We start from the raw sequence: 23,632 nt of genomic DNA on the forward strand, positions 1-23,632 counted from the left end.
TTATTATTACTGTTAATTTTTTTATAATAAACATATGGTCAATATTTTTTTTCCAATTTTACCCCTCCTTCTATAGCTACCACCATCATCATCATTAACATTTTTCTCTTCCACTCCACACACCAGCCACCATTGTCATCCCACCCTCACCACTAGTTCTCCACCACACACCACCCACTGCACCACTAAAATTGCATCACAGCACCCTCTCTCTTTCACCTCACACTGCACCCACCATATCACCAACCACCAAGCCACACTACTGCCACTACCATTGAATCAACCATCATCTACATCATCAACAATAGCCACCACCTCTTCCCTCAAACTGCCATTGCCTCTCTCTCTCTCTCTCTAAAAACAAAATCCTAGTACCCCTATCCTATCGCCACATTCAGACTGCAGAAAGCCACCACTATCACCGTCGGCGGTGACAACTAGCGGTTGCCGTCGTCGCCTCTTCAAGGACTACTCGACTCTTTTCTCCTGGATCTGCTTCTCCTCGATGTCACCAGAAGGTCGATTTGGAGCCAATGGCATCGTTGTCAAGCCAGTCTCCGTCGTTGTCTCTGTCCTTGTCGTCAAAGCTCTCACCGTCGCTCCTCAACTCAGTCTTGGGGTTTCTTTCTTACCCGTCGCTCACATTTGCTTCTCGTTTCTCTTTCCTTCCTTCTCTATTCCCATCCTCGTCGTCTCTCTCTGGTCAAAGCTTCAAGCTCTTTCTCTCTCTCTCTCTGATTCTCTTTCTCCTAGCTTAGTCACTGTCACCAAGTCTGCATCTTTTCAATGTTTTTCAGTTTTAATTTTGGGAGTTAATAGCTATTTATTTTAATTTAGTTATGTTGTTTTGATTGTTGATGGTTGCTTTTCTAAGATAATTTTAGTGATTGTTGATTGTTGTTTCTAAATTAATTATTGTTTTCTAAGTTAATCTTTTTATTGTTTATTGTTATTAACAGGGCTAAATTGTTGTTGTTTTGTTTTGATTTCTGTTGTAATTATTGTTAAATGTTAATTTTTTGAGTTTATTTTGTTGGTGGATCATGTTTGTCAGTTATGTATATTACTATATTTTTCTTTTTTAGTTATAAATTGATATTTGAATGTGTGAGTTTTTACTTTTTAATGATAAATGATAAATAAATTATTATATAAAATTTTGAATTGTATTAGTTTAATTGTTAAATTTAAATATTTAAAGTTTTATATTAAAATTTTAATATATTTATTTTATATTTAATTAAACCGATTAAATTTCAGTGAACTTCAGTTAAATTATTAAACCATTAAACTAATATCTTTACTGATTTACCGATCGGTTCGGTTCTTACAACCTTAGATTAACAACGATGGTGTAGTAGGGTGGCGCGGTGGTGCAATACTGGAACGGGCTCGGCAGTGGGTGGGTCAGTGGTGGGTTTAAGCACTGTGTTAAAAAAGTATACAAAAAGAGTAGAGTATGATAATGAAAAACATGGAAAGAAAGTGATACATGAGAGAAGGGTAAAATTGGAAAAAATTTGACCATATGTTGACTATTAAAATATTAACCGTAAAGATAAAATTAAAAATTATTGAACACGTTAAGGATAATATTTAAACAAATCAGGTATCCGAATGATAGTAAATTTAATGATTGAACAAGTAATAGGACATGAATACCAATTAGAGCTGAATTACATGAGTGGTGAGTTGAAGTGTGAGATGCGTAATAATCATGTTGAAAATTAGTTTGGTAGAAAATATAAACACTTACTTCATATTATTAAGTTTTGGATGCAGAAATATTTTTAATTTAACTTTTAATTATGTTAGAAAACTAACTTTTATTCCTTCGGCCAACAAAATAGTAAATAAACAAAAAATTAAGGCAACGGAAATAGAAATTTGAAAGAAGAGAAATGCTGACTGATCATTAATTAAAAAATAAAGAGAAATTTTTGTTGTTTTACCTGTTTAAAATAAAACACTAAATCACTCTACTTCTTGTAACTCAAAAACGTCTTTTTTTAAATTTTCTCAACATCTGTCTCTTTATTGTTGAGAATCCTGACATTGCGTTTTAACCAAATATTCTAAATAACTGCAAAGGGCCCAGTCAACCACATCTTCTGCTCATCTTTTCTACTAGATATTTCCATCCAGCTCTCAAACAGTTCTTTTATGGTAGATGGAACACTCCAATTTCTGTGAAAACACCTCAACCAAGTGCACCACACCTACCAAGTAAATTCACAACAAGCATAAATGATGAACAAATTCCACCAACTGCGTATCATACACCCAAATCTTAAACTCTTCCGCAAAAGCCGAAATATTACTTCCCCCTTTCCGATCTTCCACTTGCGAAATTTCATTAAAATCCCCTATGAAGTCAAAGGAAATATGATACAACCCCACAATATAACTCAACTCCTCCCACACCACCAGCTTCCCATCCTATACATGCGCACCATACACCAAACAAAAAGTACACTTAGAATTACTTTTTGCCAACACTCCTTCAGTGCACAACCATCTCTCTCTTTTATAACAATTAATAGATATAAATAACCAAGGTTCTGAAAATCGGTCCGGTCATCAAACCGCTCTAGTAACTGGTTTACTGGTCTAACCAATCCAACCGGTAGTTCAACCGAAAAAATCATTTTAGAATAACATAATAAATAAATTATAAATAAATATTTTAAAATATTTTCTAAATTTAAAACAATACATAAAATATATGTTCCTGTACTTTGCATTGTTCTGTTCTTGTATGATATGTGCCTTTTTCTTGGCTTGTGGATCAATATCACTGTGTGTGAGATGATTGCTGTCATCAAAATTGCTACAAGAACCATGATTGAAAATACTTCATCTCCCAATACCTACATACATACATAATGAATTGAATCAATAATATGCATGATGGGTATATATGAATTAATTTATAAAAAATTAAAACATGCATCATATAAATATACCTTTTATTCCTAGCCAACGTTGAGCACTATAATTTCAATGAAGCCTTTAGTATTCATAAGAAGACCAAGTATTATACCTTTCATATGGAATAGGAGAGAAACAACAAGAGTACCAAGTGTTAGAATTTGGTTGAATTAGTTCCACATTGTTTAGAATAGCAAATGGAGTGGGTGGCCTAGGCTATAAATATGAGGCGAAGTTCTCCATTTGTTTTTCGCACCAGTCAGAAACACTTTAAGCTTGTATCTGATTTTTCTTTTCCTCTGTACTCTTTTTTAGAGAGTGTTGTGAGGTGTAGTTAGATATTTGCTTTGAGAGAGTGTGGGTGTACTGGGGTGCCGGTGAGAGAAAGAAGTCTATGTGTTGTAACAATTTTCACATAGTGATATTCTCTGGTTGTCATTTGACAACGGCCGTGGTTTTTTCTCCGGTAATTGGAGTTTCCACGTTAAATTCTTGTGTTGTGATTGTGTCTATTTTATTTCTCTGTTAAAGGTGTTTTCTCAAGGGGGAATGGTGTATTATTCCCAACAAGTGGTATCAGAGCTTCGGTTCGGTGGGATTTATTCTTAGTATGCTCTGTGGTTGCAGCCTAGTCTGACCTTCCACATCAGAAAAGAATTTTGTCCTGTAGCTTGAGGTTGATCTTTGGTTGCTGTTGTTGTTGCTGGAAGGTAGTGTGACACTGTGAGAGTGCAGTTTGGAAAGGTTCTGGCTAAGGAAAGACCTGGTATTTAAATGTGTCCATTGTGACCCACCTCTCTTTCCTGGAAACCCTTCCTAGTGCATAGTCTACAGTTGAGTTACACTATTCCAGTATACGGTTGCAACAATGTCAGGATATTCAAGTGCTGTGAAGCTTGAAATAGAGAAATTTGATGGAAGAATCAATTTTGGCTTGTGGCAAATACAAGTCATGGATGTGTTGATACAATCAGGTTTGCACAAGGCGTTGAAGGAGAAGATCTCTGGTTGTTCTCTCTATGAGAGAAGATGATGTTCTCTAGAAGACAAGAAGTATCCTCATGGTATTACCGCACTGCCATGGATAAGGATAAGTTGTGGCAATCGGGTCCACAATTGCACACGGGCATTGGTTGGCGTTGAGATGCAAGGTGTGTGGCGGAGTTAGGTCGATAGCTGAAGAACTTCCAGGAAAAGCCAATTTGGAAGTTGCACCATGAATTTTCAGCAAGGTTTCGATTTGTACCAAGGCGAAATGCTTGGAGTGGTCTAATTCCAAGTGAGTATACTTTCATGGTGGAGTATGATAGTTCTCTGAACTATGATTGTCAGTATAGACAATGGCAGCAAAGAATTGTCGGTGTTGACAATGGAAGCTGAAGATGTGTGACTATTTCAATCAAGGTGGAGATTGTTAGAATTTGGTTGAATTAGTCCCACATTGTTTAGGATAGCAAATGGAGTGGGTGGCCTAGGCTATAAATATGAGGCTAAGTTCTCCATTTGTTTTTCGCACCAGTCAGAAACACTTTAAGCTTGTATCTGATTTTTCTTTTCCTCTGTACCCTTTTTTAGAGAGTGTTGTGAGGTGTAGTTAGATATTTGCTTTGAGAGAGTGTGGGTGTACTGGGGTGCCGGTGAGAGAAAGAAGTCTATGTGTTGTAACAATTTTCACATAGTGATATTCTCTGGTTGTCATTTGACAACGGCCGTGGTTTTTTCTCCGGTAATTGGAGTTTCCACGTTAAATTCTTGTGTTGTGATTGTGTCTATTTTATTTCTCTGTTAAAGGTGTTTTCTCAAGGGGGAATGGTGTATTATTCCCAACACCAAGGACCTTGCCAATACAAGTAAGCGGAACCATCAATATCACAAATCCCCATTTAGCGGCTCCCTTGATCAAGGTGAGATTAGTCTTGAGACGACTGATAGCAAAGAAGAGAGGTAACAGAAGGCCAAAAACAAAGTCCTCAAGCTTCTCAATGATAGCAGCAACAAGTGGTCCATTTGGAATAACCAAACCATAGACAAATACACCAAACACAGCATGTGTCCTAAGTGCATCAATGATAAAAGCAGAGATCATAACATCAGTAAGCATAATGCATATCTGTGTTTCACTGAAGGATTGTCCCTCTGGGGTTTTATGTATCATCCATGACACCAGAAGCCTAATAACAAGAATGCAAACAACAACAAATGCAAGACTTGACAAGAGAACCCAGAGAGAAGCATAAGAATAACGAGCTTTCCTCTCTGACAAGGCAATGCCTATAGCTAACAAAGCCCAAGAACACATGTCATAGACAAAACAGCAACCAGTAATTACAAAACAACAACAAAGATTACAAAACATTACAAGAAAGTTTCAACAAAAATTTCAGAAATTAAAAAAACTAAAATAGAGTAGCAGCACTAAATCAATTATTTGATTTCAAAATATCCATTCACAATTTCACATTTAGCCATCAGTAAATAGAGCATAAAATGAAGATGAACCGAAGTGGTGAAAGTAGGGCCACTAACCTTCGACAAAGAGACAGGCGACGAGCGGCGAGACGACGATGAGCGGAGACCCGACGACGGCAAACTGCTCCAAGCCTCGAATAGAGAAGCGGAGGAAGAGAGTGCTTGGGTTTCAGACAGGGGAAAGAGAAAAAGGTGGAGGCACCGACAATATGGACGGCGGCGGCACTGCGACAGAACTGTTGAGGAGGAACCTAGGGCTAGGGTTTTGATTTGGTGCTAATTTGCTTTGCTTCAGAGGTGGGGTGAGTTCACAAATGAGGGGGGTGTTAGGGGAAGGGGTGCTAACGGGTTGATTTTTTGTATTTCTTTTTTTTTTAACATAAAATGGTGTTTATTCAGAACCGGCCTGTTTTTGGTCTGGTCTAACTGGCCGGTTTAATAATTTCTTAGCAGTTCATAAAAAAGCGGTTATAGACAGTGGACTGAACCGTTTTTATCATTGGTTTTTTATTAGACTGGTCCGACTGACCGGTCCGGTCTGGTTTTTAGAACCATGTAAATAACTCTTCATCCCAAATTAATCGCAAACCTCCCAAAACATCTGTAGATTCCACATATCCCCAATATACTGTACCATTCTCCCAAATTCATGTAACATCAAATTTGGACAACACCTCCCTCTTAGTTTTAAGTAACCCTAACATGTTCAAATTATTATTTTTCTTCAAATTTTTTACCATATTGAATTTACTATCTCCCCGCAACTCCTAATATTCCAACAACTATAAATCATTTAATAAAATTTTTACAGACCTTGTTGTGCTTCTTAGGCTGACTCCTCCTTACTTTCTCCCTTTGTTTCACCATCCTTCGCTTCAGGGCAATTTCTTCGTTTTGAGCTTGTAAGATTGCCATAATATCCTCTTCTTCATTGTATAGAACAACACCTGACTGCCTCCGTTTCTGACCCAACATCAGCCATAGCATTACTACCCCTGTTGGGTACATCATTGATCTCACCCTCAACTATTGCGCCTGTACCCAACACACTTTCTTCCCCCTCACCCCTGCTAGGTCCTCCAAATCGTTCCAAGTGTAACAAACCTCTCCAGCATCTTCTGGCACCTTTAGATCAAGCACCGTGTCTACTGCACCTCGCACCTCCTCCATCAACTGCCATGACGTCGAGGCTTCACTACAACATTTTCAGGTTGAGGCAACATTTAAAAAGTGTTGTCTAAAGACTGACAAAAAGTTGCTTTTGATCTATGGCAACATTTTTGGACCTAAAGCAACGTTTTTGGGCGGCGTTGCATATGCAGCCGTTGCCTTAGATCAAGGCAACACTTTTTTGTTTCAAAAGCAACGCTTTTGAGAGCAACATTTGGTAAGTATTGCCTTTGGTTGAAAAACAACAACTCTTCAAAGATGTGTTTGAGACAACACTTTTACAGTGTTGTCTTTTCTCTCGTATTTTGGTCACTACTAAAAAGTGTTGCCTATTTGCAATAAAATGCAACTCTTTTACCTATTGCTTATAAGTTGGAATTTGCAATCCTTTGAAGTGTTGCCTATTAGTTTTGAATATGCAACCCTTTAAAGTATTGCCTTTTCTTTTGGATATGCAACCTATACAAGTGTTGCTTTTTCTTTTGGATATGCAACCCTTTAAAGTATTGCCTTTTCTTTTAGATATGCAACCTATACAAGTGTTGCTTTTTCTTTTAGATATGCAACCATACAAATGTTGTCTAATATTCAAAATATGTAATTAATAAAAGGGTTGCCTTTTTGATAAAAAATAAAAATTATTTTTGTAATAAAAATACAAAAAAATAAAATTTACAATAAAATTTTTTGTTCATACATGTATAATTATTTTAATTAATAAATAAATTTGTGCACAATAAAAAAAATTATAAAAGAGACAAAATAACTAATTATAAAATTTTAATTAAAATATATATTAAAAAGTTCAATTAGTATTTCAATTACATGTTTATCAATAATTCTCAACAAAATAATAAAATTCTTATCTAACAATAATTGTCATAATAAAATAGTAATTAATATTTATCAAAAAGATGTCAATCTACTTGCATATTTTATATCCATGCTTGACTTGTTCTATATGCTAAATCTGCAAATAATACACAACAAAAAATAAGCAACTTATCATTAAAACTGAAAAATTACAATAAAAATTTCTTTATGATATTAAATACTATAGATATAAGAGCAATAAATAAGTCTAAAAAACTCCTTCTAAACAAGAAGAGTGAAGGGTAACAGGACCTCACCTCTGGGAATGTTTCTTATATATGAATATTAAATTGTGTATTCCTCTTAACAAATATATATATTCATGAGCAGTGCTTTTTGTAATTTTTCTAATAGAATATTTGTTAAAGCAAAACTAGCAAGGATGAATGACAAAACCCTCTTTAGGTGGCAGTGGCACTACATTTTTGTTAAATATATTTATGAAAAGAGTTCTATATAAATTGAGACATGTTCTTCAACCCACTAATTAACTCTAATAATTTAGACCACTTCCAAATATGCATAGGAAAATAAGTGAAAAAATTAGATGAAGAAAAAGCATGAAAGTAAAACCTGCTTTTCATAAAACCCCCAAAAGAAATACTGATCTGAACTCTTGTATAGGAAGGAGAAGAACTAGTAGATATAACCACCATGTAAGAATAATTCTCCTGCCTCTTCAGCTATTCAACAAAGCAATAATTTGAGATGTCAAAACAAATAATTACATAAATAAACAAGATTTCAGCTATATACTTATTCATATTTTAAAAGCAGAGTAATCCTACAAATGTGGAGTAATCAAGTCCTAACATTCCATTTCTGGTCTCTTTATATACCTTTAGCAAATCCTACAAATGTGAAATCTCACAATTGAGTTAGATAACCCAATGTAACAAGACAGATTTTTCAAATCGACCATAGTCTCCATTGGCCCCTTGGACTGGTCATGCAGTGTTATTGATAAATTCTCTGTACATGAAATGCATAACTAGAAGAACTATCCTAATGAAATATCAGTTTGGAGTTGGAGCAACAATTTCATAACATAGATTTGCATTAACACTTTGATATAACTTCTTACCTTCTTCCAAAAGTATTCATATACTCTGCTCAACGCTGCAGTTTCACCTCCTACAAATTTCATCCCCTTGCTAACCTATATCAAAAGGAAGAAAAATAAATAAAATAACCAAATTCATTAACCTTTCATAGTTTCATTGTCTATCAGTTAAAAATATAGTTGGGGACTAATTGGAGTGTATTTGAGTACAAAGGACCAGACGAGACCGTGACAATTTGCTGATTTGCATACAGTCATACAACAATTTCAGGACAATGTGATTGTTTTGGGAGACTTCACTGCCATCTCAATCTTTTATAATTTTTTGTGATTGCGATTTAATGTGTTTCTTGGCATTGCTATTTTCAGTAATCATTTTATTTTAACCATTTGTGTATATTGCTTCATTTATACAACTTAGTTGTTAGTAACCTTGTGAACAGTTAAACTTACTTGGCAGTAGAAAAATTTGCTCACATAGTACTTGTATTTTTAGACACTCATGTTGCCATGGAAGTCAGCTGCAGCCTCTACTGCTGCCTCCAACCCCATTTGATTACTCAATCTGTGAAATTCATCAAAAGAAAATATATTAGTGATCATTACAATCTTTTTAAACATAAAGAAGATGCAATTCAGTGGTAAAGAAAAATAAAATAAAATTAAGTAAAGAAGATGAGAATCATACTTTGGAGACAACGAAAATGGAACTGGCTCCCTACTGAAAGTGGGGTGAGGAATTGCAGCCAGGTTACAGCTGATGTTGATATAAACAGGTTTGCTTTCTTTCAGTGTGGTTGAGATTGCAGTGTCAAGCATCTCATGAGCATCTTCTAGGTTATTAACCACAGCCTATTATCAAAATCAATAAAAAAAGCTAATTTAATTACACATTAAGCTCACATTTCAGCATCAAAAAAGAAGAAGAAGAAGAAGAAGAAGAAGAAGAAGAAGAAGAACAACAACAACAACAACAACAACAACAACAACAACAACAACAACAATAATAATAATAATAATAAATGCAAACCCAAATACCCCTTTAATTTCATATTTGTAACCAAATAAAAATCACAAAATAGTCTACCTATGGTGGAAAGATTATGCTATATATAATCAAGCATTGCCAATAATATAATGTCTTTCAGTAAAATAAAGCACTACTAGACATCCAGAATGTTTGACTTCAAACAAGGACGAGTGATCAACATAGAATAAAGTATCATAACCCAAATTGATGCATGTTTTCATTTTTCTTAAAAAATAATAATAAACAAAGAAGAAAAAATAATAGTGATGCAATCATATAATGTCACACGAATCATAATACGTAAAATTTTACTTTATAACTTTTTTTAAAACAAATGTTTTAATTTCTTTATAATCCATTAAAATAAAATAAAACCTTGAAGTTAATTAAAAAAGATAATCGCAGTACTTACTATTATTTATTAAATTAATTAATAATGATTTACCTGGTAGCAAGTAACAGTTTGGAAGCAGCGAAGCCCCTGGGTGAAATCCGGCAAGCCAATGGTGTGATGCAAGATCCGGTTAGTCACGGCTAAGAATTTGCAGGTTCAACAACAGAAAAGCCACTTAGAAAACAAATAGAAGATAAGATAACAAATAGAAGATAAGATAATAAATAAAAATAAAATAAAAATTATACAAAATACAATGATAAATATGCTAGCATAAATACATAACACATAGTCATTTATGAAATTGATTCAGAACAGATGCAAATTCCACTAAAATAATCTAGTGAAGAACAAAGGGAATTACAAACTCACATAGCTAAAAACTAATCACATGATCATCTAAAACCAGAAATGAAACACACAAAAAAAAAAACAAAAGAAATGCAAATCAACCTGTTCAGTTTCTCTTGATCGATCATCCGAAACACAGAATAATAAGCAACTAAGAAATGTCAAAGGAAAGATCACTTGAATTTCCAAAATTTTAATGAGCATAAGAAGGAAGCATATAAAGCTAACGAAGAATAAAAAAACAGAACAAAGAAAAAAAAGGAAACATTACCGTTTGAAGGGAGAGAGAGAGAGAGAGAGAGAGAGAGAGAGAGGGGCAAGAAAAAAAAGGATTGCTGCTATGGTCCAACACAAAATTTCAATAACCATAACAACGTGCACAATCTTCCATATTTTGACACAATGTGAAAAAAATACATAAATAAATGAAATAAGAATACATTTTGATTCAACTAACAAAAAAGCTTTTCACCAGCTTAGTAAAATGCCATACATGAATGTGCATTGTGAAAAACAGAGGGAAATCGATTCTCCCATAAAAATTAATTCATGTGAATTAGTTATATATAATTAGTGCACTATCAATATTTCCAAACTTTTTATTGATAAATAAACTGAACATAACTCAAACCACTGATTGTGCAGAGGAGTAAGACAATGTTCTTAAAAATAAACAGAATAGAGCAAGTGCAGCACCTTGTAATCTTTTTTTTCATCATTCATCTTTTTTGAAGCTCACCATTAGTAACACTTCTTTGATAATCTTCAGAGGAAAACACAGAGCCATAAGATGCCTGTGTTCAAAGATTGGCAACTAAGCACTCCCAAACACAAAATAGAACAACAAAATACATACCTAAGAATGCAATACTATTTTATAAAAATTATGAAACAATTAAACTATAATCACATTGCTAAATTGTGATTACTCAAAAAAGAAACAACAATTTAAATCAAACCTAAGAGGTATTTGAAGGTGAGCGACAAATCGGTAAAGTCTTTGTCCTTCAACATGATCGAACTCGAAACTGCAAAAACAATGAAAAGAAGAAAAGGATTATGTGAGCTTCTTCAATCGATTAAACTGAAAGAGATGTGCGTCGAGAGAGAGAGAGAGAGAGAGAGAGAGAGAGAGAGATGTATACTGGAACTATTGTTATTAATTCAACAATTCAACTAAATTAATCAAGTAGTATGTAAAATCAATCTACAAGCCTTCAACGACGACGATGGAGGAAGAGATGCTGAGGACCGAGGCTGAGGCGAGAGGCTTGAGTGAAAGAGGTGAACGGCGGAGAGTTGTTGATTTGCCTGAGAGGATATAGCACGGCACCACGGCGGAGCAGAGCAAAGGTTTCAGAACGCGGAGCAGAGCACAAGTTTCAGAACGGCGTGAGCAGAAAAACACGACAGAGCAGAGCAGAACAAGGCGTGAGCTCGAGCAATGAGAAACACGACGACGGCGAGCAGAGAAGAGGGATTACAGTAGTGGCAGATCTGGCAGCGCAAGGTAGAAACAACAGCAACAGCGCAAGGCAGAGACGGTGCTGGAGGTGAAGAAAGTGGCGGTGGCAACTTCTCTCTCCGTCGTCTTCTTTTCCTTCTTTCTCTTCTTCCTCCTTTGATGGCAGTTCTCCCTTTCTTTTCTTCTCTTCATCACTCTCTGTCTCTCTCCCCTCACCGTGCATTTTTTCCTTTTGTCTTCTCTTTTTTCCGTGCAATGGAAAACCCTAATCCTCTTTTTGTGGCGTTCTCTGATATTCTAATCCTAATTAACTTTGTGTTTTATTATTTTTTTGTTATTAAGTCAGATTTATTTTATTTTAAAATTGATAGAAAATGATAATCAAAGTTAAAATATGTATTAAATATAAAATTTATTTTTTAGAAGAGGCATTAAAAACTTTAGACAACACTTAAAAAATAAAGTTTAAAATAAATTTAAAGACAACTATTATAAAAAATAATATATTAACTTTATAATAGTTGTTTTTGTATATTTGATGGGACAACATTTAATAAGTGTTTTTTAATTTATCAAAGACATCACTTATAGTGTGTTGATTTAAAATATGTTGTTATAGTTCTATTTTTTTGTCACTAGTATAAAGTGTTATCTATATATATTTTAGACAACATTTTTAAAGTATTATTTTGAACATATGTTGCAATAGACAAAAAATGTTGTAGTGCTTCTTTGGCAATGGCATCGATGTTCGCGGCCTCCTGGCTCTTCGATGCATCCCAACGTCCTCGAGGCACCGCCATACTTGGCCACTGCTCACGCCATACACACCTCATCTTGGCATCATGGCATTCGTCGCATCCATCTCGGCGACGATGCAAGCAACGTGAAGACACCCCTAGGCTATGCATGCCTGCCTCAACGGGTTTCATACCCATCTGCGTTGTTACTGTCCGCTCTAAGTTCGCCCTTTCTTTATCCACCCGTAAAGCTTAATGAAGCCCTCCAACCCGCCTTGTTACCACCTGACCTAGTACCCTCCTCCAAAGTCAACCTTTGATGAGTCCCATCCTCCATAGACCCAGCTTCTCTTCCTTTTAGTGTTGGACCACTTTTTAAAAGGCCCAAACCACACCCATCTGAACTATGGTTTTTATTTGTTAGCCCATAGTGTACATCCATTTCATTATTACCATACTTCCTTATACCCCCTTTATGCTTTCCACATACACCCACTTCTAATTCCTATGTAACTATTCTCTCCGACCCCATCTCCTCAATAAAATCAAATTTCCCATAATCTGCCTTCCCATTTATCCCGGTGCACCCATATGGAGCGGTTACCATGATTGGATGATTTTGTTGTACACATGCGATATTTGAATCATTCAAAATCACGTCTTAAATTACCATATTATCTTTCACATCAAAACACTCCCTACCCTCTATTGTCATCATGTTAGCTGTCGGATCCCACTGGACCGCCATCGTCTTCTGGCTGCTAACACATGAACCATAGTTTTCGACACTAGTGAATACAACGTGACTCCCCAATGTATTGCCTGTACCACATACCTCCGGACCCACCTCCTTCACAAAGATATCAAAGCCACTATCACCAACAGTGATGTGGATCCACTCTCTAATGACATAAAAAATGCATGTATCAACTTGAACCCGCCCCAAATTGAATGATACACCTGCCTATGTCTCTGCATCACACGTAATAACACTCTAACCAGAATTTTCGAGTCCCGCATCATTCTGACTCCTCCCGTATCCATACATGATGAAAAATTTTTTAGCAGACTATTCATCTTGAAAGTAAAAGTCTCATCCGCATCCTTCACGGTATCAAAGGTTAATAACGCTTTATACGCTCCTAACTCTCTTATTTCAACCACTTGAGGCACATTTTTGCGAATTGCATTTTTTTAACGATTGGAACTCTATGGCTGTTGATGTTCCCCCAGCTATGCTCCTCATCAACCAGTCCATATTCTCCTATATGACTGATACTTCAATCTTTTTCGCCCACCCATTCCTATGTGGGTCAGCCGCTTGTGTATCTTTCTTCATCCCTTCCACTTCTGTAGACATCACTACAACATTCCCACCATGAGCTTCCATATTCTCCACCGCATGCCACAGCATTTCTGCCGCAGGCACCTTTTTTTTCCTTTACCATCATTTGTCTTCTAAACTTAGCTTCTCCAACAAAGATTAAATCACCGCGTAATCTCATATGATTCATCTTTGCAATCGCATTCAAAGTCCCTCCTTTCATCGTATACCGAACAAACGCAAAGAGATATATCTTATCATGTTTATGCTTTCGAGAAAGGTAAATGTCGTTGATCCGTCCCGTCTAGTTGAACAACTGATATAATTTTCTCTTCAAAATATCTTCCGGTAAATTGTCAACAAAAATGGAGAAAGATTCATTTTTCAAGTGATGGTATTCTTCACAATTCCAAACTTTAGGATCCTTCGAACGTGGTTGTGAAACCCTAATCCAACCCCACCCTCTCTCTCTCTCTCTCTCTCTCTCTCTCTCTCTCTCTCTCTCTCTCTCTCTCTCTCTCTCTCTCTCTCTCTCTCTCTCTCTCTCTCTCTCTCTCTCTCTCATAACCAAATCTTAAATGCACTAAATGTGATTGTTGATGTTGAGAACTAAAATATTATTAAGATGATGACTAAAAATTATTGGATTATTAGCCAATTATTTGTGTGATTTATTTTGTTTAGTGTGAAAAAAATAAATTAATCACACCAAGCCTAACAAACTAATGAAGCCCAATATTGATTCAAACAAAGCACTCATATCATATGTTCAATTCAAAGAATGAGTGAAAATGAAAGCAAGCAATCTGAAAGAAAGAAAGCAATTGGCCCAAGTTTATTACAAGCTCAAAACGGTAGTCCATATCCAATCCCATTCTCTTGATACTAACTAAAGAAATTGAATTTCGTATGAACCAATTCACTTCAGGCCATCGAAACCGAAACTCTCTCTTCTCTCTCTTCTCCTTTTTTTTCACATCACAACACGTGAACTCTCTGAAGAAAGAAAAAAAATTATGAAGCTGGGAAAAATCAAAGATAAAAAAGGAGGTTTCCAATTTCAAGTAAGAAGAAAAGATCAAAGAGACTATAGCAAAAAGACAAAATTAAATCAGAAGGGCAAATCATAAAAAGTATTTTTACAATTGTGCTTCATCAAGGAGTGTTGAAGAAATCACTTGTATTACAAGCATTGATCTGAAAAAAAAATGAAGAAAGTAAAGATAATGGTGCTCTGCTATGAATCAAAGCTCAAGAATCTTATTTAAAGTCAAAGCAAAAATACACGGTTCAGATTCAAAAGGTAAGATGAAAATGGTTGAAAGAGAAAATTGAAGGTATAATTATATGTTTGATTCAGTCACTACTTCTACTCTCTCTTTCTTCTGTCACATCGCTGTCTAATTTTTTGAAGAAGAAGACCAATAAATGCTAAAGTAAGGTTTCAAACCCTGGCTTATTTTCTATTCAAAGTATTTTAACCGAACTTAAAATTAAAAACAAAATTAAAAGGAGGCCAATTCAAAAATTTTCCTTCTCTTAATCATGAATAACTATCTGTTAATGATAAAAATCATTAACAATGACAAAAAGATAAAAACATAGCCAAAGAAGAAGGTTCATGATAGAGCAAGAAGTGGCTGAAGGTGGTTTTATCAAAATTATTTATTTTCAAATAATTGATAATTATCTATGCCACCAAAATCAGAAAATTAAAATAAATACAGCGAACACTAGTAATTAAGAATGCATAAGAGGTTAAAATGGTCTCTAAAATTTTAGTGTTACTCAAGCTGATGATCCCCTAAATTTTCACTCAATTATAAATTAGTCTTAAAAATTTTCTAACATTAAAAACATTCATCCCTACTTGGCAACCTCCCATTCACCCTTTGTTGTTTCTTGTTATTTTCTTTTATAGGTAAATTCACACTTTGTTCCTTTTCATTCGGTTGTTGCTTTGTTATTTTCTAACGTTAATCGTGTTCGTTTCTACTCAAATAAAGTTGTTTTTCTCTCATTTTTGTTAGAGAATTGAAAATTTCCAAACGAAAATTAAATGAGGTAACATTTTTGCTAATACACATTTGTTTTTCCGAATTTCCTTGCACCTAATTATTAAGAACATAAAAATAATTCGAATGAGATACAATGTATTAAGATTATTGTCAAACGCTTCTATCTCATTTTGGTTAGACCGTTAGCTGTTATTAGCTGTACAAAATTGATCATAGTAATTAAACAGCCGCCATTGATGCTCATGTTCATGATCTATCTAAATCAATAATTCGATGGACCCCAGAATAAGTAGAACAACAACCAGTGAATAAAAATTAAATTGGAATATCTAATTACAATTTGAGAATATTCCTTTTATTAAACGTGCTTAAATTGGAGACCAGTCTCAATGCAACTAGCACAACAAAATTCGTTTCACTTATTTTAATTTGTTTGAGGGATAGAAAATGTGTACTTTTTTAGACTAGGGACGATGGCGTTGCTAATTTACAGAAAATTCCAGCTTAGAGTTCTGTTCTGAGTTTGCTTGATGTAATTCAAATTTGACCAAAACAATCCTTATTAGTTATTAATAATTGAAGTCGCCAATGCAAATGCCACCTGTGGAAATTGAAAGGTGAAAGCAATGGCTTCACCGTGAAATTAAAGCTTAAAAATCAAAGATTTGTTGAATAATATTTTGTCGTCACTTTCCATTTACTTATTATTATTATTATTATTATTATTATTATTATTATTATTATTAGTTGTTTATTAAGTTATTTGGAGCAACATCTTATGATATATTATTTAGTAGTAATCTAACGTTGCACACATCAGATTGAACTAATTTTAAGGTTTAGGGTTTACCATACAAAAGATTCATTCCCATTATTTGTGTGCCATATATTAAAAATTTTAGTGGTTCAAAATTAACAAAATATAATTATTGACAAAGCATATGGATATAGTCATATTGAAAGGGAAATGAAGGCAATAATGCAATGAAATATGATTATTTGCAATAAGTGGGATCTGGTTCAACTGGGCCCTTTTGCTTTTTTTCACCACACCATATACACTAACACTACTGTGTTGTCAACTTGTTATCATTGAAATTGAAATGGTTAATTAATAATAATTATGTAAGGAAGAAGCAAGAGAATACATAAAATCCACGCTGACTTAAGGGTAAACCACATTTATTTTCTCACGGTTAAAAGAAAAATAAAATGTAAAATTAGAGAAAGGGTAAAAGAAGAAGTAAAAGAAAAAAAGTTAAAATATATTTTGTTTTTGAAAATTGTTAAAAGTTTTAAATTTTATTTTGTTTTAATTTTGTCTAAAAATTTTTATTTTGTATCAATTGTATTATTTCTGACAACAAAATTTTTAAAAATTTTAGCACCAATTTAGTTATAATACCTAACAATTAGGAGTTGCTGACAAAATTTTGTATCTTATTTGTTTATATTAAAGGTTGTCTTTATAAAGTTATTGAATTGGTTTTATTTTTTAAAAAAATTAACTATCAGAGTACATTAAATAAAAACAAAAAATTATTTAAAAAAATTAAAACAAAATAAAGTCCGCCAAGAGCAAGAATAATGTCCTTTCTTTTTAGTTGAGTTATACAACGGCCTTCTAAAAACATGGATTTCGCATATTACTTGCAAAAAAAATTTTGACGCTCAAATTAAACAACTGTATATCTAAGTATATCTTAAGCATAAACGAAGAGAGTATTTTTTGTGTGTAGCCATAACTCTTCTTTTGTCTTTTTAATATATAGACTTGATTTTTGGATTAGTGACCTTTTTTACTGTGTGCGGCCGAATTATTAGTGAATGTGGAAAGAGTATATGATCGTTATAGACGAAGTTTTAATCATTATTTTACCAAGATATAATGAGTCAGTTACTGAGTTATAGTCTTATAGAGATATGGATCAAATGATAAGTAATGTAAATATAAAAAATTAACAGTGATAATAAAAAAATTATATTTTTATTCAATATTTTTATGTTTTTGACAAAAAAAATATAAAATATATTGGCTTAATATCTCAAAACACAATATTTTTATCTATATCTCATTTGAATAAATATAATTTTATAACTTTGTATACATATCTTAGTATCATATATTTATAAACTAAGACATCCTTATTTTCTTTTTTTTCTTCCATCTTTCTTATTCTCTCACATGAGTTCTAATCTTGTTCTCAATCTCATCTGACTCTTTCTCCCTCTCGTATTCCTAATATTCATCCATTTTTTGTACAAAAATCCTCTTTGTTTTTTAATTTCATCATCAACATTGATATAGAAGTTTAAAGCACACATAATGAGGTTGATATTTTGAATCAGAAAGTGAAAAACACCTATTTCCATTATAATTTTCTCTGATTTTCAATGGCATCTTCCATTGAAATTAAATCAACTGTGATGCATAAGATTTCAATTCAAACGACCATTATTTGGCCTATGTATTGTATTGATAATTTTGTTAAGAATTCTACTAGAAAAATAATAAGAAATTTTAATAATGTGTACAATGTACTGATTTTTTGGTCCGCAATAAATTAAAAAAAATAAAAAATACCTTTTAAATTCTAATAACAAAAAATTTTTACCATCAATTTTAAATTTAAACCATCTCCCACCCATTATCAAACCCTAGCAGCGCCGTCACCCACCTCCCGCAGCTCCAACAGCGCTGTGACTTTCCCAATTAAAATAACCATCCGATTACATATAAAACTATTCACTCTTGAAAATGTTAAGTCTATATATACTTCAACCAAATTTAATAAATTAATCATCCAAATACTCATTAAAATAACCATCTGCATATATACAGCATTGAACATTCAAATTATTTTAATTACACTTACGTAAATAACCATTCGCATTAGACATAACAATAACCACCCGCCAACCTAATGTAATGAACATCTACATAAAAAAAGCTTTCACTTTTGTACTTGATTCCTGTTGTCAAGCACAAGATGGGAGAGAGGACAACAGCGGGACCAATGTAAAGATGAGTGGCGCGTTTGGTGGTGACGAAGACGCTGGCACCAACCATGCCGCCGACGCTGAGGGCAACGAGTTGTATCAGCGTAGAGTGCGGGGCATGTGGGAGTAGGATCAGGCGTGGAGGTAGGTTATCTCGTCGTAAGAGATAGAAACTGAGACGACACGGGTTGCAAGGCGAGAAGGAGTGTGAGAGAGAGGTTGGGAAGGAGAAATCGTCGGCACGGAGGAGGGACTGCACGAGTGGCGTGATGCAGGACTGCGAGAACGACGCAAACTACGTGACGGTGCTACTAGATGTTCGTTGTGTGTACGTCGGCGTCAGCCGGAGCTATAGACGACGACGGCAGGTGTCTGTGGCGGCACGACACCAATGAGCGAAGAAAAGACTGACAAGAAGCCAGTCACATCAGATAGAAGAGAAAGACCGTTTTTTGAGTTTACGTATCTTTTATAAATTTTTATTTATTTTAAATTTTAAATTAGTAATTATTAAAAATTAATTATTTATTTATTATTTGATATTAATTACAATTTTATCTTTATCTACACATTGTACACTAAATTTATTGGTTTAACATACTTTCTTTTTTGTTAAACTTGACTAAAGTAATAATCTGAATCACGGATAAAATAATCATCATATGTTTTCAGCGACAAACAAAATATTTTTGAGAAAATTAAAAAAATATGTATTGAAATAAATTTTTATATAAATATCAAAATCAAATGTTTATACAAAATTTATAACAAAATAGAAATACAAATTTTAGGAACAACCAAAACTAAGATTTACGAAACACTCAAAAATATATTTAAGTGAATTACTGTATTTACATATTATTAGCAAACTAAGTGGGTATTATAACTACTCCTCAATTTTTTCCCAAAATCAACAAAATCAACAACCAAATAATTAAAAAATGGCATCCAAAGCATAACTTGTAGCTACCAAATTAATTATTCAGTAACCTGAGAAATTAATAAAACAAATTCCTCTAAAATTCTAAAGAGTTATGCCCGTTATCCATGAGGCAACTCATAAAGTTGGGGTTGCAATTCATCTTTCCAATACTCTTGACTTCAACCACCACCAACTCATCCGTTAACCGGTAAACCAACACAAGGGCAACTAAATTACCATCTTGCCCTTCCAACCTTGCACCTTCACATTTCTCATTCCTTGTCACTGTTAAATTGGTCCCCTTAGCCAACTCATCCACCTTCTCTAGTATCCTCTCTACTTTCTCTCTCAGGACAAATCGCTCCACATGATTCAGAACACCGTTATTCACAAACAGACCCGACATGTCCAACCCAGTCGAAAAAGATATCAAGTCAAATGCATTTAACGTTTTAATTTTTATTTGACTCTTCTCCCATTCGGGTTCTTCAACAAGAACCCGATTAAGTTTATACCCACCCGAATTAAACCACGGGTCTTGCATAATCTCGTCAACGGTAATTCGCGTTTCTGGATTTACATCCAACAAACGCGATATAAGGTTTCTTAATCCACAAGATATCCACTTTGGAAACCGAAACTGACCGCGGTAAATCTTCCTGTACAAAACTGTAATATTGTAATCATTGAAGGGTAAAAAACCCGCTGTCAATGCAAACAAAACGACGCCGCAGGACCACACGTCCACCGTGGCGCCATTATATCCTTTCTTGGCCAAGATCTCAGGTGCCACGTAAGCAGGGGTCCCACAAACTGTGTGGAGCAAGCCATCAGGTCGGATCTGGTTCTTCACGGCGCTCAACCCGAAATCGGAGACTTGAAGGTTGCCGTCATCGTCAAGGAGGAGGTTGTCGAGCTTGAGATCACGGTGGTAGACGCCGGCGGAGTGGCAGTGCTTTACGGCGGAGATGAGCTGCCGGAAATATTTTCTGGCGACGTCTTCCGTCAACCGGCCGCCGTGGGCGACCTTCTGGAAAAGTTCTCCGCCGGCGGCGAATTCCATGACAAGGTAGATTTTGGTCTTGGTGGCGAGGACCTCAAGGAGGTTGATGATGTTTGGGTGGTGGCGGAGGCGGCGCGTGACGGAGATCTCGCGCTCCACGTTGGCTGCATGGCAGTTGGAAACGATGTTGCGTTTGCTAACGGCCTTTACTGCCACGCTTCCACCGTCGGCCACGCGCGTCGCGTGGTACACTTTAGCGGACGCTCCTACGCCCAGAAGTTCGCCGAGCTCGTACTTGCCGAACAAAACGGTGCTGTCGTTTTGTGTTGGTGGTGTCGTTGGCTCGGTTTCCACGACGGCGTCGTTTTTGGAGTAGCTCATAGTTTGAGGTAACTAACTAACTAACTTAACTGACGTAACTAACCAAACTCGCTGGGAAGAAGTGGTTTTTGGTGTGAGAAGATTCGAATAGAAAGAGAAGGAACCAAGTGGCTTTGTGACATAGAAGAATAGGTGGGAAGTGTTTGTTTACTATTTGGGTGTAGGGAGAGAGATAAAGAATGAGTATTTAAAGACTCATCTGGTGTGTGTTGTATACTATTACTGTATTTCATCATTTACTTTTAAGACAACGATATGGTTTTAAAAAATTGATAAAAATTCTATTTGCGTGCTAAGTAAAATTTGTTGGAAAAATAAAATTATGTATACATTGCGCATAAAACATATTATATCATATTTAAAATGGTGAAAATTTAGTTGAGAATTATTTGATGATAATTTAGTTAAATTTATTAAATTATTTATAAATTTATAATTATTAATTTTATATTAAGATAACTATAATATGAATTTTTATTATTAATAATTAGTTATTAAATTAATTATTATATATTCGTGAAATTTATATATTGATTTAGATTTTTTAATTAAATAATTAATTATTAGAAAATTTAAATTTATCTTAATAAAAGAATTAAATTTTATAAAAAAAATAATACTGAAAATGTTTAACTGTGAAATAAATTTTTTTTTTAATTTTGACATAAAATTTTTTAATCAATACATGAATTTTTTAATCGCGTCATTTCTAATTAAATGATGTACTTTTTTTAATATTAAAGTAGTTTGAGTCGTATTAAACTTATATACAAGAGGTCTAGTCATTTCTATGTTATTTACAAATTTAATTCTAAAACATATTCAAATGTATTTTGTTGGGTGAGTGAGTTTAGATTTTGGACTTGTAATTTTTTAAAGATTTCTTATGTCATTTATAAAAAATTTCTGCGTCATCCTAACTAAATAATGTGTTTTTGTTGTCATTGAATTGATTATGTGGCAATTGAACTAATATATAAGAGACTTAATCATTCAGGTGTCATTTGTAATAATTTGATGTGTCTTTTGAATTTAAAATATATTTAAATATATTTTATTGGTGAACTGAGTTGGTTTTGGATTTGTAGTCTTTTGAGAATTTTTTGTGCCATTCACCAAATTTTTGTGTCATTCATAAAAAATTTCAGTATTATTTACAATTAAATGATGTATTTTTGTTATTGTAAAATTAATTGTGTGATATTTAATTAAAAAGGAGAAAAAAACAATGATAATGATGCTAACAAAAAAGGAGCAGATAAAAAGAAGAGAAAAATGAAAAAAAATTAAAAAAAAAGCAACACAGTACACACGTAAGAAGGAAAAAACAGGTAAATAAAAAAAATACACATAAAATATCTTAGTTAGACTTAATTAAAAAAAATTTTGACTGTCTAACTTTTTTGTTTAATAATAACACTAATCTACTAAATCACTCGCCATAAAATAATTTTTTAAGAATAAAATTTATTTTTCATTTTTATACATTATACATTATGCTAAATAATATATATACATATATGTTAATAATAACTTAAATCTTAACTCAAAAAAAAAACTTAAATGAAAAAATAAAGCCTTCAATAAAAAAAAAGAAATATGAACCAACAAAAAAAATATCCTATTTGATTTTAGACTTTTTTTTTAAATTTATAATGCACCTTAATTATCTTTAAATTTAAACCAACTTTCTGGTTATTAAAAAAAATGGACAAATTGACCACTCCTACTAGATGATAAATAATTACTTATTAACATGTCAGATAACAGTATCAAGTATCAACTTTAAATGATTACAGAGATTAAAAATTTCCACTCTACCTCCTTTTCTTTCTCCCCTTTCTCTTTTTTCTCTTCTTTTTCCATGAATCTTTTGCTCCTAGCTGTTAAGCTTGTCCTTTGAATTTAAACTCTGATACCAATTGAAAGTTCCCAAATGAATTGAAAAAAGGGGATTGAATTAATGAACCACTTTTAAAAATTGTGCCGCGGACAGATAAATCAGGAGATTATTCGTAATTTTGTCCCTCCAAAATGCAAAACAAAACAGAAAGTTCAGCAAATAGAAAAGGAGAAGAGTGACACATCGATATATTCTAGTAGAATTTTTACTATAATCAAGATTAATTGTTCAATCACCAATTTCAAGAGGCTCACACTCTTGTAAACCACCTAAGTTATCTCATGTTTAGTAAATCACCTAGGTTTTAACCTAACCTAGTTAAGAGGAACCAAGTGCATTCTAACTCAGCTCACTTTCGAAATCAAAATACTCAAACAAAAATTAAATGCTTTTTGTATGCACTACTCTCTTTGCCTTTTGTGTCTCTTAAAGTAAGCTTGAATCTAGACAAAAGAAAAGTAAGAACACACTCAAAAATAAAAAAAATAAGGCTTGTTTATATGATCTTCAATATACACGAAAATAGTTGCTTCTTTCTTGAAAGAAATCTTTATATATAGAGCTTGGTTGCTCATTTAATGTTGGAATCATTCCT

The 23,632-nt window shown here is 33.7% G+C and overlaps 1 protein-coding gene across 1 annotated transcript; it reads right to left on the minus strand.

Annotated features, from left to right (window-relative positions):
- Positions 1 to 19,637: 19,637 nt before the first annotated feature.
- Positions 19,638 to 21,312, minus strand: LOC130973867 (CBL-interacting serine/threonine-protein kinase 14-like). The gene has a single exon (XM_057898553.1). It carries the CDS (start codon positions 21,132 to 21,134, stop codon positions 19,845 to 19,847), a length of 1,290 nt encoding a protein of 429 aa, XP_057754536.1. The 5' UTR covers positions 21,135 to 21,312; the 3' UTR covers positions 19,638 to 19,844.
- Positions 21,313 to 23,632: the final 2,320 nt, after the last annotated feature.

This window comes from Arachis stenosperma, chromosome 4 (assembly GCF_014773155.1).
Source record: "Arachis stenosperma cultivar V10309 chromosome 4, arast.V10309.gnm1.PFL2, whole genome shotgun sequence".
NCBI lineage: Eukaryota > Viridiplantae > Streptophyta > Magnoliopsida > Fabales > Fabaceae > Arachis > Arachis stenosperma.

Bases quoted from the DNA above. Each gene is read 5' to 3' on its own strand.
- LOC130973867 (XM_057898553.1), bottom strand. From the start codon at position 21,134: ATGAGCTACTCCAAAAACGACGCCGTCGTGGAAACCGAGCCAACGACA.